The sequence below is a fragment of the Phalaenopsis equestris genome, unplaced genomic scaffold (assembly GCF_001263595.1).
Source record: "Phalaenopsis equestris unplaced genomic scaffold, ASM126359v1 Scaffold000840, whole genome shotgun sequence".
Classification (NCBI taxonomy): domain Eukaryota; kingdom Viridiplantae; phylum Streptophyta; class Magnoliopsida; order Asparagales; family Orchidaceae; genus Phalaenopsis; species Phalaenopsis equestris.
The window spans coordinates 4,523,192-4,538,683 of NW_018165280.1; the positions used below are offsets into that span (position 1 = coordinate 4,523,192).

At 34.0% G+C, this 15,492-nt stretch overlaps 1 protein-coding gene across 1 annotated transcript in view; it reads left to right on the top strand.

Moving 5' to 3' along the window:
* Positions 1-2,431: 2,431 nt before the first annotated feature.
* LOC110031665 (Golgi apparatus membrane protein-like protein ECHIDNA) overlaps positions 2,432-15,492 on the top strand; it is a 17,023-nt gene continuing 3,962 nt past the window's right edge. Inside the window, exons 1-4 of the mRNA XM_020734993.1 lie at positions 2,432-2,921; positions 14,295-14,351; positions 14,442-14,645; positions 14,731-14,790. Of these exons, the coding sequence (XP_020590652.1) occupies positions 2,868-2,921; positions 14,295-14,351; positions 14,442-14,645; positions 14,731-14,790 (375 nt within the window). The 5' untranslated portion in view covers positions 2,432-2,867. The remainder of the gene's footprint in view (positions 2,922-14,294; positions 14,352-14,441; positions 14,646-14,730; positions 14,791-15,492) is intronic.

The window sequence follows — 15,492 nt, forward strand, 5'->3', positions numbered from 1 at the left end:
AAGACAGAACTTATGATGCAACCACTGCCTAACCTCTTAAGCTAAAATAATAATAATTAGTTATAAGCATTTATCCAAATATTCAAAAACATGAATTTCTTGCAATGATTATCAGTAAGAAGAAACTCATTTTCTTTTCATAAGAATGCGAAGATGAACAAATCATGTAATAGCAGTGCACATGAGTGATTGCCACTAACAAGCAGATAGAAAACAACCAACCAAAAGAAGAATGACACAACATTGCTGATTTGAAACTTGAGATTAAACGACCATCAATTTGTAGTGTTAATAATCCATTGCGTCGAATAGAAGAACTGTTAGTTAAACTGGAATGAAACTACATTATCTTAAATTTCACATTGTTTCTCCATAGAAGCTTTATCATAGTAAGGACAAAGAGCATATATGGATTTAAGTTGCAAAGTTGAAGTGTACTGAAATACAGTAAAAGTGAAAGAAGAAATGAACAACAAAATGCATGCAGAAGATAACAAAAAGATGAGGATTAGCTCTTGCTTTTATCATCAAACTGATAAACCGTTTTCAACATGACAGTGGTCGAGAGTGTGGTTCTATCCCTCCATCCCTAAAACATTCAATTAAAACTCTACCATACAATAGGGGAATTATTAGTTCAAAAAATATATGACATATTCTATACTATTTAATGAATGGTGCAAAAAGGTGAAGATGACATTAGGTATGGTTCCACTAACAACAACGGAAAGAAGTAAGAAAAAGGAACATAACATGCAAATTAAGCTCAAATCTCAAAAGGAAGGTGCATGTTATTACCCAAACAAACATAGATGTAGAATATTAGAGTGCAAAATGTAACCGAGCTACAATGCAACAAAGAAACGATTTGTTTCTTATCTTCGCATCCCTATTAAATCCACTAAAGCTGAACAAAATGATGATTTTAATAGTTCCATGTGAGATGTTAAATTTAGTTTGCCCTTCTCCTTGAATCTTAAAAACACTAGAAATTCATGTTTGCTAGGAGTTTATGTCTTTTGAAACTGCATAAAATGAAGACCGAGACACCTCCACTCTTAAAAACCCCCTCTATCAGCTAAAAGCTAAAGATCAATAATAATAATAAAAAAGAGCAAGTCTATCACTACAACCTTTCCATTTACAAAATAAACAACATATAATAACAAACTTTAACATGCCACGGAACAGACCCAAATTAGATCAAGGTTTACACGTTGGTATTTTAATAGCCATTTAGCACGCAACACATGCAAATAAATAAGAATTGAGTGGTATTCATGTAACAATGGAAGCATAGATGTTAGATAGGTAACTATATCAGAACTGTGTGGTATGCATGTAAATATGAATATTTACGTATGAGATATGTGAATATATTTGCAAATGTGAATGTTTAGGTGTTATGTAAGGACATCGAAGTTGGGTGACATATATGCAAATCATTCAAGAGGATTTTCAATCCAATAAAGATGCCCCCATCAAAGATTTTGGTCTGTACTCAAGCCTCTACCAAAATAGTTGATATTGTTCTAATCCGATAAAGAACCCTACTGTGGCATTGAAGGATAAGGTAAAATATTGATAGACCGAAAGTAACAAGAACAAAATTTTTACAAAAATATTTATTTAGAATTAGTTTATTACCTTGTACCAAAATAGTTGATATAATTCTTCCAGTTTTATATTTTTATATCAAATTTGAATTGGTTATTTTATTTATTTATTTATTTTTTCAAATTGTATGATTTTTTTATTAGTAATTTTTTGACTCGTCTATTCTTTCTTAAATAATTGTAGTAAGATGTGTTACAAGCTCTCAGGAAAGTCCAAGCAAGTACAATGACGCTGCAGAATGCCGTTCTTATTACTTACGTCACGTCAGCAACATAGTTACGAGCGACAATTCTACAGGTGTCCACGGTGGACACACGAACCTGGGTCTGCAAGTTCTTTAGGTGGGCAAAAAGTACATCTGATTCTATGTTATACTAACCGAACAATGTTGCTCGGGGTTCGACGGTATCGCAACTTGAGAACGTCGCTTGTGATTCAACTATTTCCTAATCGGACAAGGTTGCTCATGGTTCTACCGCGTCACACCCGGGCAATGTTCCTCGTGACTTGTTTCTACATTCTAAAATGAATATTGTAGTTTTTAAATTTTAATTTTAACAAGTTAGTTTTTTTAAAGTTTCATTATAATCAATGTTAAGTGAGTTGTATATCTTTTTTGTAATTTTATTGAGAGTTTTATTGGTTCTAAAATATATAATGTGCAGATATTACTGTTTTACTAAGAAAATTACAACTTTTGCATGCTGGAATATTCATTTACTTTAAAAAATATATAAATAAATTATTTTTGAAAAATATAAATCAAACAATTAAAAAGCTTATAGAAAATCTCTCTCTTTTTCTAACTCTATTATCGGCAACTATCGGTTTTTCCACTGCCCACACTCAGATCGCAATTGTTCTGTCGCCCTTCGAGTCGGACGAGAGCTGCGAGGGTCCTCTTCTCCGATCGTCATCGTCTGAGCCGCGAGGAGCTTCTTATTTCCCAGATCGTCTTAGCCGCGAGGAGCTTCTTCCTCATTTGATCGTCTAAGCTGAGAGGGTTTCTCTTCCATCCGATTCACGCACGGATCTTGTGTCGCAAGAAGATCTTCCTTCTTCCTGTGGTCTGTTTGTAAGACGCTTTTTCTTCTTTCATCCGGTCAAATTGCAGAGCAAGGGCTTCTTCTTACTTCGATTGTCCAAGCCGCACGGGTCTTCATTCTTCTCCAATTTTCTGAACCGCGAGGATCTCTCCTTCCTCCAATCATTCGCGAGCAGGGTTCTTCTCCTTCCTACGATCATTCAAGATGCAAGGATTTCTTTCTTCTTCTTCCAATCAAACTGCAAGAGACTTCAATCAGGTAAACCTGAACCTCTATTTCTTTATTGGATGGCATATAATTGTTTACAATTCCTTTTATGCATTTCTAATGTGTAGATCGCTTGCTTTAGGGTTGGGATTTAACGTTCTTTATTTTATTGCGGATTCATAAAGAACCCTAGCTAAATCAATTGTTAAAATTTTCTTGTTTACAATAAAATCCTGTTCAGGTGATTTAGCTTGTCTTGTTTCTTTTACCGTTGAATATGATAAGGAATTTCCTTTTTCCAAATCTCCCCTAAATCATCATTCTCCAGAATATTATTAATTCTTCCCTATGTTTTCCTAATTGGATCTCCAACTAAGCTAATATAAGTTTGATTCCATTTACTTCATTGCTTATGGATTTTCTTCCAGAAATTTTAAGAATTTTTTCTCTCATTAATTATCAACTTTTGGTCTTTGAAGAAGAAAATTATTGGCTTTTTATGGTCATTGTTATTTTCTAATCCCATTATTTTCCTTAACCTAAATTAATATTTGCTTTTTTATATTGTTGAAAATCGAAGCTCAGATGTTGCTGCCAAAACAGCCCCATAAAAGATTTTCAAAACCCTCACTCTTCTTCTCAAAATTTTCATATCATACTTACCCTTGGAAGAGTTAGATGCATACCAACAGCTCTTAAGTTTATATATGTGATGCCAAATTCTTGAAAGTTTATATACATACCTTTCTTGCTTAACTTTTAAGAAGTATATGTGTGTTGTTAGATTATTACATATTTCTATATGATGCATATATTTTCTAAGATGAACATACTGTTGAAATCTTAATATACATATATAACATCTAAAAGTTAAAAGCAAATTACAGATTCTTTAAATCCTTGAGTATTTACATATCTAACACCTGAATTTAAATGTGAAGCTATAGATCTTTTAATTTATTAAATTATGGTGTATAGCATTGAAAATATGCTGAATAATCTTAGATTTTTTTAATTTGGATGTATTTACGTACCTAACATTTTTTTCTATCAAATATGTGCTTTCAAATGGTTTAATAATTGTATATTTATGTGTATAATATGTCATTCTATTAAAACATATATGCATAGATTGTTTGATTTTAATATATTTACATACTTCAGTTAAATTTAAACACAAGCTTGCTAGTTTTGTCTATTAACTAGTGTATTTATATACTTAATGTTTAACTTTGGATATAAACTCATAGATTTACTAGAATTCAATGTGTTTACCTTAATAAAACTGAAATTATGATTATACTTTGATAATTTATATGAAACTCCATATGTCTACGCATCTAACACTTGAATTTAAATGTATAGCTACAGATCTTTTAGTTCCCATGTATTTTCCTATCTAGTACTTAAATCTACATATATTAAGTATATATTTTATATTATCTAACGTATTTACACCCTTAACACTTGAATCTAAAAATCTGAAGTTACAGATTTTTTAATTCTAATATATCTATATTCATAACACTAAATTGTCGAATATATATTTGCAGAATTGCTGAAATTTAATTTGTCAATCTTTTATAAAATTTAGATTCTGGATGTAAATTTACTGATTTGCCTAAATCCGATATATTTAAATTCATATTACATCTAATTTGAATGTATTATTTCAGTTTTATCAATGTATTCACGCATAACACTTTCGTCCAACTATAAATTTTAGGTTTTTTCTTTAGTCTTTAAATTATTTAAGAAAAAAACTCAATAAACCGTAATGGTTTCAATCCATCTGCGAATTGTTGCTTCTTAAACAATTAGGGTTTCAATTGATGGACTTCTGTTGGTGTTCTCTTTTGCTTTTCTTAGTTTATTGGGCAAGCTTGATTACGGGTGTTCATTTGGTATTCCTATAGTTGATTGATGTGACTGATTATTTCAAGAAAAATGGTGCTCTTCTGGTCGATTCATGGATCCAGTTCCAAGACATCTATGTTGTTATGATACTTTGTAGTTCTTTTTCAATTCATCAAATTGATTTAATCTATGGATTCAACCGTTTAGACATGATAGAATTTAATCTTTATTAGTACTTTGTAAATACCTTAATATATTTTACACTCTTATTGAATATGATAGCGGTTTTTAAATTTTTATGCGAGTTCTCATAATTTTTTTTTCTATTTAACCAGATAAAATTTATTTTTACAGACAATGACATTTAGGGTCTGTTTGGGCAGTTGTAACTTGATAGTACGCTGCTGCGGATAAACTGATTGACTATTTGTTTTTTACTGTTTGAAAATAGCTGCGCTATAGCTGTTTCTGGACAAATAACCATTTTGTCCTTGTATAGTAATGCTGTTTACAACAAAACTATTATATTAATTTATTTTATACTTTAGAAGCGAAAATCCTTACAAAAAAAAAGAAACACACCTCACTTAACTGTGAGTATCATTATTACTAAAATTAAAAAAAAATGACTATTAAAATAACATTTTAATAATACTATTTTTAAAATGCAGACGATGTATGTCAGGAGCTAAGTTGTCATCCAGAGATACTATCCATGCCTGATCACTCTCGACGGTGGAATCTTCCAGCCTATCTGCCCCTGCCCAACGAAAAAGTCATAGTTTTTCGTAATTCTCTGCGGACACCTGTAAACTTTCTTCAGTAACTATGTGGATGATGCAAAGTTAGCGGGAAATTTTGAAGTCCACAGCAGCAGCATTAGAAAATATTACTAGCATGAAAAAAATTAATTAACTTAAACATTTCTCATAAAATTATTTAACATAGTTCAGAGATGTAAAAGAATGCCACAATGGCATCACCACTGTTCCTCCGCACCACACCACCACAACACCTACACATAACTACTGTCACCATCTCCACCCACACAACAGTACTACAAACACCTTCACACACACAACACAACAACTATTTTTACACACGAAAAACTCCACAAACCAACACACTGACTGAAACATACACAACCACACAATCACTGCCTCCAAACACATCCACCATCACCAACACATCTACAACCACACTGAAATACCCACCACCACCTCACCCGCACACAAACACATCCACCATCACCAACAAATCCACAACTACATGAATACCCAAACACCACCTCCAAACACATCACCTCAAACAACACCAAACACCACCTCCTCCATCTATACATCAACACACCAACCATGCTTCACCACCACATCCACATCCTTCAACCCAAACACATCCACCCTCACATCCACCACATAAAGGAGATAAGCCAACATCAACTAAATTTACATAATCCGTTATCAACCGAAAGATACCACTTTGCACGTGATTGCAAGCCGCTGAACGTGCATTTCAGATAAGCAGTGATTTCACCAACTAAGAACGTAAAAGGGCAAGTATAAAACCGATATCTAACTTCAACCGAAACCAACACCCAAGTCATCGCAATTCCCCACCAACACCAACCGAAAACCAATTAATCATAAGCAATTGTTAAATCAAAAACCTCAAAATTCTTGAGCACAGTAGGTATTAACCAATGGGATGGGGAACCACCGCACAGAAGAGACCACTAATTTCTCGGGCATTATAAGCCTTTTACAAAATCAAAAGCCACATATTTCTTAGGGTACGGATTAACCAACCAGAAGAATAAGAATTTGCAAAACCAAATTCTCAGGCATTAAAAGCCTTTTGCAAAATCAAAATCTAGTTAGGGTACATTTTACTTAGCACGAAAAAGAAGAACCGCACAGAGGAACAACCGTAAAGCCACATCCATGAAATTTTTAGCCATATAGGCATTTCCGAAAACAAAAACAATAGCATACTTAAGGTAAGAATTACCTAGCAAGAAGAGGCACCACAACATAAATGAACCATCCGATAGATAAGAAAGCACCACATCAAGAAGACACCACATCAATATGACACCACACAGAGGAACCCTATCCGTGAGAATCGCGAGCGAGAGAGAGAGAGAGAGAGAGAGAGAGAGAGAGAGAGAGAGAGAGAGAGAGAGCTCACTTTATCCGTGAGAACCTCGCTAGAGAGAAAGAGGCAACCCTATCCTTGAGAATCACGCAAGAGAGAGAGGAGAGTTAAACAAGTTTTGCGAGAGAGAGAGAGAGGATCGCTGGAGAGGAGCGTGTCGCTAGGGAACGACAAGAGAACGAACTGCAACGGTGTGAGGAGAGGAGCAACGGGATCACGAATAAGGAAGGAACGCGGGCCGCGGGGGCATGCCCATGGCTGTATTTCCTTCGGTGTTTTTAATAAGTCGCCACGCCGCGAGTCGCCAAATGACCCCAATTGCGTCTCCATGTCTCGCCGTGGCTCTGTTGCAGCTCCAAACGGGCCCTTAATTAGTTCATTTGGTGGTGGAATAATGGGACACAAAATGTTATCAAGCAAAATATTTGCTTTTAAGCTAATAAAAAAGAAGAAGAAGAAGAAATACTCCTTTTTAAATATTTATAAGAAAGTTAGAAATCTTAAAATGAACATAACAAGCAAAATCAAAGTTGCAACTCTTGATGATCAAATGATTATATGAAAGATAAGGCAAGAGAAAGGAGCTCAAGAGAATTTGATAACTGTAGATTAGCATGGGGATGATATGATGCGAGTTAAAAATAAATATATTATATAAAAATGGAAGTACGATTTTGAGAAGATATAAAATGAGATTGTTTTGGTAGAAAAAAATTTAGCTGAACAAGAAGAGTGGATTCTTCAATTCTATCATAGATTGATCTTAATAAATGAATTTTAGTTTACTTTGAATGAAGATAGATGAAGCTAAATCTCTAGTCCTGGTTAAGATTTACATTATGGTTTGGAGTGTTATGTGAAATGTTGGAGTAGTTTGATTAACAAATATTTCGATGAAATCTAATGAATTAGATGGGTGCCAAATGATTGAAGATTTAATATTTTGGTATCAATTATTTGAGAACAAATGTGTTCAAAATTGTGATGATTTTAAGGTTTTTAAGCTCATAAGTCATACAATGAAGTTATGTGAGAGGGTATTGCAATATAGACTTGCAAAATTACTTTTTTGTCACATGAATTTGGCTGTGTGCGGCAATCTTTTTTGTGAAGAAACTACTGAAAAATTATAGAGAATAATGAAAGAATCTGCATATTATTTTTTTATTGTTGAGAATCATTTTATTCATATGGTGGACTTAGAAGAGAAAAATGTGTAGAAGTAATTACAAATATTTATGATGGTACCATGCGTAACATTTTATCAAGTATTAATATTTAGGTTGCATTTTTATTTCACTGGTTATGAAAGTGCTTGTAAAAGATGTTCAAAATTAGTTAATATAGTCTATTATGATAGGAGAGCTATATGTTGAAGCAAATGAAAATTAGAACAACGGAAGAAACTTCTAAAAGATAGAGTTTATTATTAGTAGGGGTGTCAATTCGTGTCTGACCCAAAAATGATCTAACCTGAATAGGTCCGACCCAAACCCAACCCGAATTTTATACTAGTCCAAAATCAACCCGAATACGACCCGCCTTCAACCCGCCAACTTGAACCCGACTAGTATAACCTGTTTAACATAAGACATAACAACTATTTGAGTTTAAATCAGGTCAAATTTCAATCAATTTGGGAAAAATTCCGGGTTGACAGGTTGATTTCAAGTCAATTACAACTCATTTTGAAGTTGTTTTCGAGCTAGCAGATCAACCCAAACCCAATACAAAAAATTAAATGGGTTATAATGTTTAACCCAAACCCAAATAAAAAATTATTTGGGTTGACCCGAACTCGATTTTCTTGAGGCAGGTTCTTATCGAGTTGTCATATTGGGCCACTTTTTGACACCCTTAATTATTAGTATAAAAAGGATGGGTGTAATAGGTTTAAAGATAGGCGGACAACATTAAGAAGTGTTTCAATGGTATTGGTTAACTATACAAAGTCTCAATTAGAAAACTTTTGTTTTGTTATGTGGATATACATATAGCTCGTTAAAGAAGTTACTGATTATTAAGTTATGGACGATTGAAATAGAATTAAGTGGTTTGAATATATGTAATAGAGGGTGTAAGATGTACCGATAAAGTGACTAGTAAAATAATGGATGTTGAATGATATGAAGAAAGATGAATATGATCAATGATTGTGGAAAAAAAATTGCACAAGAGATGGAACATCTTGAGAGGGATAATTTATTGAGCCAGCTTTAAATAAATTTAATAAGGCTAACTAGTTTGGAATTTTAAATCCACTACTCCTAATTTAATTGCTCGCTGATTTTTTTTGTTTTTTATTTCCTCATAAATAGCCCCACTCCTCTGGCAATTTGCTAACCTTTCCAACGCTAATAAGGGTAGCAATTTGTATTTTCAAGGTTTTTTGGGATCCTATATGAGTTATCCATGAGCTTATATTGCTTTAGAAGAATCCCAAATGTTTGGAAAGTGTGATAGTCTGTGCTAACAGGCTGGCTTGGTGTATCAGTGTACAAGAAAAACTTTTTTTTCAAATGTGACAGGTTGTGCCAAGATATAATTGTAAACTGTTTTGGCTATTTCTGTTAATGTGAACCATTTTTTGATAGATTTTTAGATTGTGATGCCTCCTCATAGCCTATGGGGCATATATCTCACCATAATTCTCAACACTTATTTTTGCCAGGAGTTTTTAAAGATGCCATTTTCTTTGAAGCGGTTGACCCTCACACCCCCAGTTCATGATGCGCAAAATCACCTTTTGGTTGCAAATTTATATTTCTACAAAATATAATAAACTTTGTATTAAGACTACTCAGGCTCTAATACATATGTAGGTTTCTCAAGAAAACTTCATACACATTATGTCATATTGATACAAATTCAGGAAAGACTTAAGGCAAATGGCTCCAGTATCGTTCACAGTGGACAAGATATATGGAACTCAAATGGGAGTGAAGGGAAATCCTATACTAGAGAAATAATATAACGAAAATAGCAAAATGGAATGTGCTATATAACGAAGCCAACAACCATACTTTTAAAGCAAAATAGCTGGCATAATATCTAGTTATGTGATGCGAAACAGACTTAACTTTATTTAAGCTAATCATGATGATCAAATGGCGCTTGAATAAAGCTTAAGAATTTTACAATATAGTTCCATTCTGAGAAAAAAATTTTAAATGTTTTATTAGATATATGGATCCAGTAAAAGCTTAATGATAAGCAGTTAGTAGCTTAATAATTAGGGTTGGTAGACATGATTTGCTTATAATGTTGTGTGTAATAAATGGATAATGACGGGATGACGTCCAATGTCCAAAGTATTGGTAAAAACTCTAAAATCACAGAATTGTTAGAGGCAAATTAATATTAATTTCATAGAACATTATATATCACATCAAAAATTTCCATCTACAATCATTGTCCGTAACATTTAATGAGTGAAATAACTACAAATCAATGTCACCAATGTAATAATGTTCTATCATCATTGGCATTAAAGCGGCCATATTGGTTTGCTCGTCAATTACTGAAGAATTTTAAAAAATGATGTCGGTTGTGGCTCAGCAATTTTAATTTTGGCGTATAATCAAAACTTTTGGAAATATCAAATCCTGCTGAAAGAAAAAGTATTATTTTTCAAAATCAGTCAAGCATACGAGTTATAATGTCGTTCAGTCATCCATATTTTCTAAAGAGCGCAAAATAAGATTTTAGCATTAGATATTATAAAATGTAGTCATTCCAATCTCAACAAACCTGATATCAAGGTTTTTCGCTGACTAGGATAACAAGGAGGTAACATTATTTATAATAGTTATTAGGTTCACATGAGGTCTTGTCACTTGAAGAGATACGGGTGATCACCAACTCGTGGTGGCAAACTAGTTTTGGTGAAGTGGAGGTGTTGTGGTCATGGTGTGGGAATATTATTGAGTTATTGATTAGGATGGTGCTAGAGGGCTTAGGAGATTGTGACAGAAAATTAGGGTTGGGAGATATCTTGAACGAATTATAGAGAAGATAAGTGGTGCATGTGGTCAAGGGTTAATAAAGCATGATGGGGAGGAGGCTAAGGCCGGCTCATGTAAAAGACAACATTGGGTTTGTTGGTTATGGTGCAATGAGTTTGCAAACATCTAAAGCGGGAGAGGGCAATTAGAAATGGGAGAGGGCAATTAGAACAAATGCCGTAATGGGAGGCCGTTGGGAGTATTAGAATTAGTAGAAGATGCATGGGAGGAGATTGGATTGAACTCCAACATAAATGACATATGATATGTTGTCTGAATTAGATGAGAGGGGCAATCCCCACTTAAATGCAACGTAGTAGCCACCATTATTCCCTTTGAGGAAAGAACATTGACCATCCCTTAGTTATATTTAGGGCATCAACAGTCATTTGAAGTAAAAAAAAAGTTATTTTGGATGCATATAATGCACTTTACCAGTCTTGTTTGCAGTATCAGTTGCTTTTGTGAGCTGAGACACCTTGCTAAGGTTTATGCTTAGTGTGATATCATAAGCTCTGATTTCCTGAGGGCTCATATAGGATCACTTTCAGTTTTTTATTTTTTGTTTTTGCTTTTATTTTGTTTATTTAGTTTTAAGATAAAACTAAAAAATGTTTTGGCACTCTTATAATTTTTCTTTTTTTAAAAACAATAAATAAAAAATATATTTGGTATTCATATGCATTTGAGTTGCTGTAATAGGTGTAGTTGGAAGACATCTCCGGCAGCAGCACTATGTAGAAGCATAGCTTGTGCTTGGTTGAACCGTGAGATAGCTCACCGTAACATACAACGGCTAAGAGTTTGCCGGAAATGGATTCTTTGGTGGAGAATTAACAGCAACGGCAGTGATGAAGCTGACTGTAGCATACAAAGGCTAAAAGTTTGCCGAAAATGATTTTTTTGGTGTATAATTCACAACTGCTGCAGTGACGGTACCAGAGACCTCTCATTCATCTTCCTTGTTTTATTTTCCCGTAATTTCTTTCCCCTTTTTCTTGGAGATGTTCTCTGGTTGTGGTGAACTCATTCGAGATGGTAGTGGCTGCTAATTAAGTGTGGGTCAAGGCGAACGGTGGGGTTTTCGACCTAGCTTCTCGGATAGAAGCAGAGGAGGATGGGTCGCGGTGGGAAACTATAAGCTCCGCGGCGGGAGGTTGACATCATTCAAAAAGGAGAGATGAGGAGTTTTTATGTTTTTGTATTTTTCTAAAAATAAATCGGGATAGCCAAAAGTTGTTTTAAAAACCCACCAAAAACACAATTTATGAGTTTTTCACTTTTTCTAAATGGTTAAAAACAACACCTTTAAAACAAAACAAAAAACAAAAACAAATACATTTATTATTATTATTTTTTTTTAAAGAAAAAAAAAAAAACGGTCCCAATAGTCCCTTAGTTGCTGGATGTAGTCTATTTAATTTGATTGAAAGGTCCTTGCTAGCAGCACTGTGCCGCATAAGAGAAAATTTTTGACCTGATGCATGTTCGTTTAATGGAACAATTTTAAGTAGATTTTAGTTAAAGGATTTTGTGCTTTATCAATTGTACTTCATGATTTATTACTTAGAAAACTTTGTAGGTTCTTATCTTAACTGTAATTTCATAATGCTATTTTATTGTGAATCATCTAGTTTGAGGGCCTCTGTCATAACCATAATTTTTATGGTGTTATTTAGCAGCAAATCAATATGGCCAGAGAACACTTGCTATATCAATATGAGATATTTTGAGAGTAATCATAGGAAGCTTATATGTGTGGAAATGTAGTGTGGAAGAGGAATAGAGATTGGGTAAGAGAATTTAGGAGAGGTTGAGCGGCTGGAGCAGTCTGGGAGAGGAATAGAGAGCTTGCGGGCGAGGATTTTTTTTCTTTTTTTTTTGTAATTATTATTATAATTTTTTTTCAATTAATCAGGGATTGACAGTTGAATACGACACCAATGACACCAATGATTGAAATCAACAAGAATTCAAGGATTTGATGAGATGCGATTGAAATAAATTTGAGTTTCCTTATATTTTTATTTTTTCATTAATCGAATCGAATAAAAATTATAGGAAAAAATAATTATGCAAAATAAATAGCACAATTTCTCATTACTCGCGCATCCCAAATTGCATTTTGTTGCCTCGAGTGTAGCCAATTTTTTGCGTTTTGTCTTTTTATAGTGACCTATGTAATATATTTATTTTTATGAGGTATTTTTGATATCTCGGGCACGTTGGGACAATTAATTTTTCAAAATGGGCGATGTTTGTGTATGTTTGCACATCATTGTGTCTGTAATCTATTGTTTTGGTTGTGTTTTATTGAATGTATCGTGAGGGTTCTTTTAAGATAATTTTGTAGTCCCATATGCAAAAACATTTTCTGTTTGTGAAAAGGGAGATATTTAAATATTATTGATGGCCAGTCTTGAGATATGATACATTCGTTCTTCATCATTGTTGTATTAAATTAAACTGAGCTATGGGATATATGCATTGGTCGATAACATGTAATCTATGGGATGCAAGGTCCTTAAGACCCTTTGGTGACTCATACAATATCTTATCCAAGTAAAACAAACTTGGAGGGACTCGGTTGATCAAATCGGATCCCATTCAAGTTGGTTGGCATGAGCAATCTTGTTCTTTTGCATCGACAATTATTCTTAAGGATGGCATGGACAATTCACAAGCAAGAGGAAAGAGGAAGGAGATCTTGGGGTTAGCTTGTTACTATAATATTTAATTTAAAGAGGATTTACATGCATATCACTCAAATGTTATTGATTTATATATTTAGCACCTAAATTTCATTATATATGAAATATAACACTCACTTACCCTTAGTTAATGTACAAAACCATCACCAAAGAAGGAAAGGCGACAGGATCTCATCGGGCTAGAAACTACCATGACAGGATGAGGAAGCCATGATAGGTTCTCGTTGAGGCTTGTCTAGATTAGGAAGTCGTGATGGAGGGGGGTCACGATGGACCAAGGAAGCTGTGGATGAGAAATTTTCTAGAGGATCTCATTGGGAAGGGTCGTGATGAGGTTGGGGAAGGGGATTCGCTTATCCAGCGACATGTGTAGTGGCAAAAGGCAATGAGATTGGCGATGGGGAGAAAATGGTAACAGAGAGTTTGAGTTAAGTATTCTTTTTAATGTTATTTGAAGTTTTGAGTGTTATGTGAGTAATAGTGAAGTTTAGTTGTTAAATATGTGAGCGGATGAGTTTTGTGTGCTATGTATTTTCATCCCTCTAATTTTAATTATTGTTTGTCAAGAAATGAAAACTATAGCCTTGCACACGAATTAAGATTTATTGGCCTTTTTGTCAAGATAACAAACTGTGCTGATGATTTTAAGACTCCAAAAATTTCATTTGGATGTTTAACATTTTGATTTGCTCATGCAGGAGACCAGGGAAAACTACGCAAACCCCAAGACATGTCTTTTTCATGTTCTCTTCAAGGTACGCATTTTGGGGTTTCATTTTGATGCTTTGAACTGCTGCGCATCTGCTATTTTTGTGAGCTCATCTGTTGTCTCATGACGGCACCAGGCTGCAGCATTGGCCTTTTACATCCTCTCAGCTATCTTCTTCAGTAGCTTTGTTATTATCTTTGTGGTTACTGTCTTTTTGGCGGCTCTTGATTTCTGGGTTGTAAAGAATGTTAGTGGACGGATATTGGTTGGTTTGAGATGGTGGAATGAAATAAACGAACAAGGGGAGAGTGTATGGAAATTTGAATGCTTGGATCAAGAGGTGCTTAAAACTCTATATGATTTGTCATTCAATTAATTTATATTGTCATAAACATTTTATTTGTTTGAAATTTTTGCATGTGCAGTCTCTTGCTCGGATGAATAAAAAAGATTCATGGCTCTTCTGGTGGACGCTTTACCTCAATGTGAGTAGGTTGGTCTGATTTGCATGAAATAAATCATTTTGCAGGCTTGTTTTACCTTTTATTTCGATAGAATATTTGATTAGTGAGGAGTATTTACTGTTTATTATTTTTGGCTGTTAAGATGATTCTTACTTGATGCAATCAACGTTTATAAACCGGACCGAACCGGCTAGCCGGTTCGACCAGTTCGAATCGTGAATCGGCCGGTGGTCCGGTTTGGGCTGGCTTAAAAACCGTCCCCGCATCAAACCAGTTTGAACTGGCTTGGAACTAGCAAAAATCAACCGGTTTGACCCCTAAACTGGAAATTTTATCTTTTTACATTTATACCACCAATTTTATGTATTTTACATGTCTAATGCCTAAACTCTATTTTTTACATTTATACTACCCAAATCACTCATATCACATTAAAAACATTATAAATAAATTCAATTTACATACATGCCACCCAATTTTATTTATTTACATTACACCTAAACTCTCTTTTCTTACATTATACCACCAAAATCATCTATATCATATAAAATATCACTATTTTTAAAACGTGAAATATAAGTTTTCATGCAATGATAAAATAACATTAAAATTAAAATTTAGGTGTTAGATATTTAAATGCGTAGGAATTGAGTGTTATGTAAGTAGGGCTGTCAAAACGGCTCGTGTTCGACTCGTTAAGAAGCTCGTGTTCGACTCGTTAAT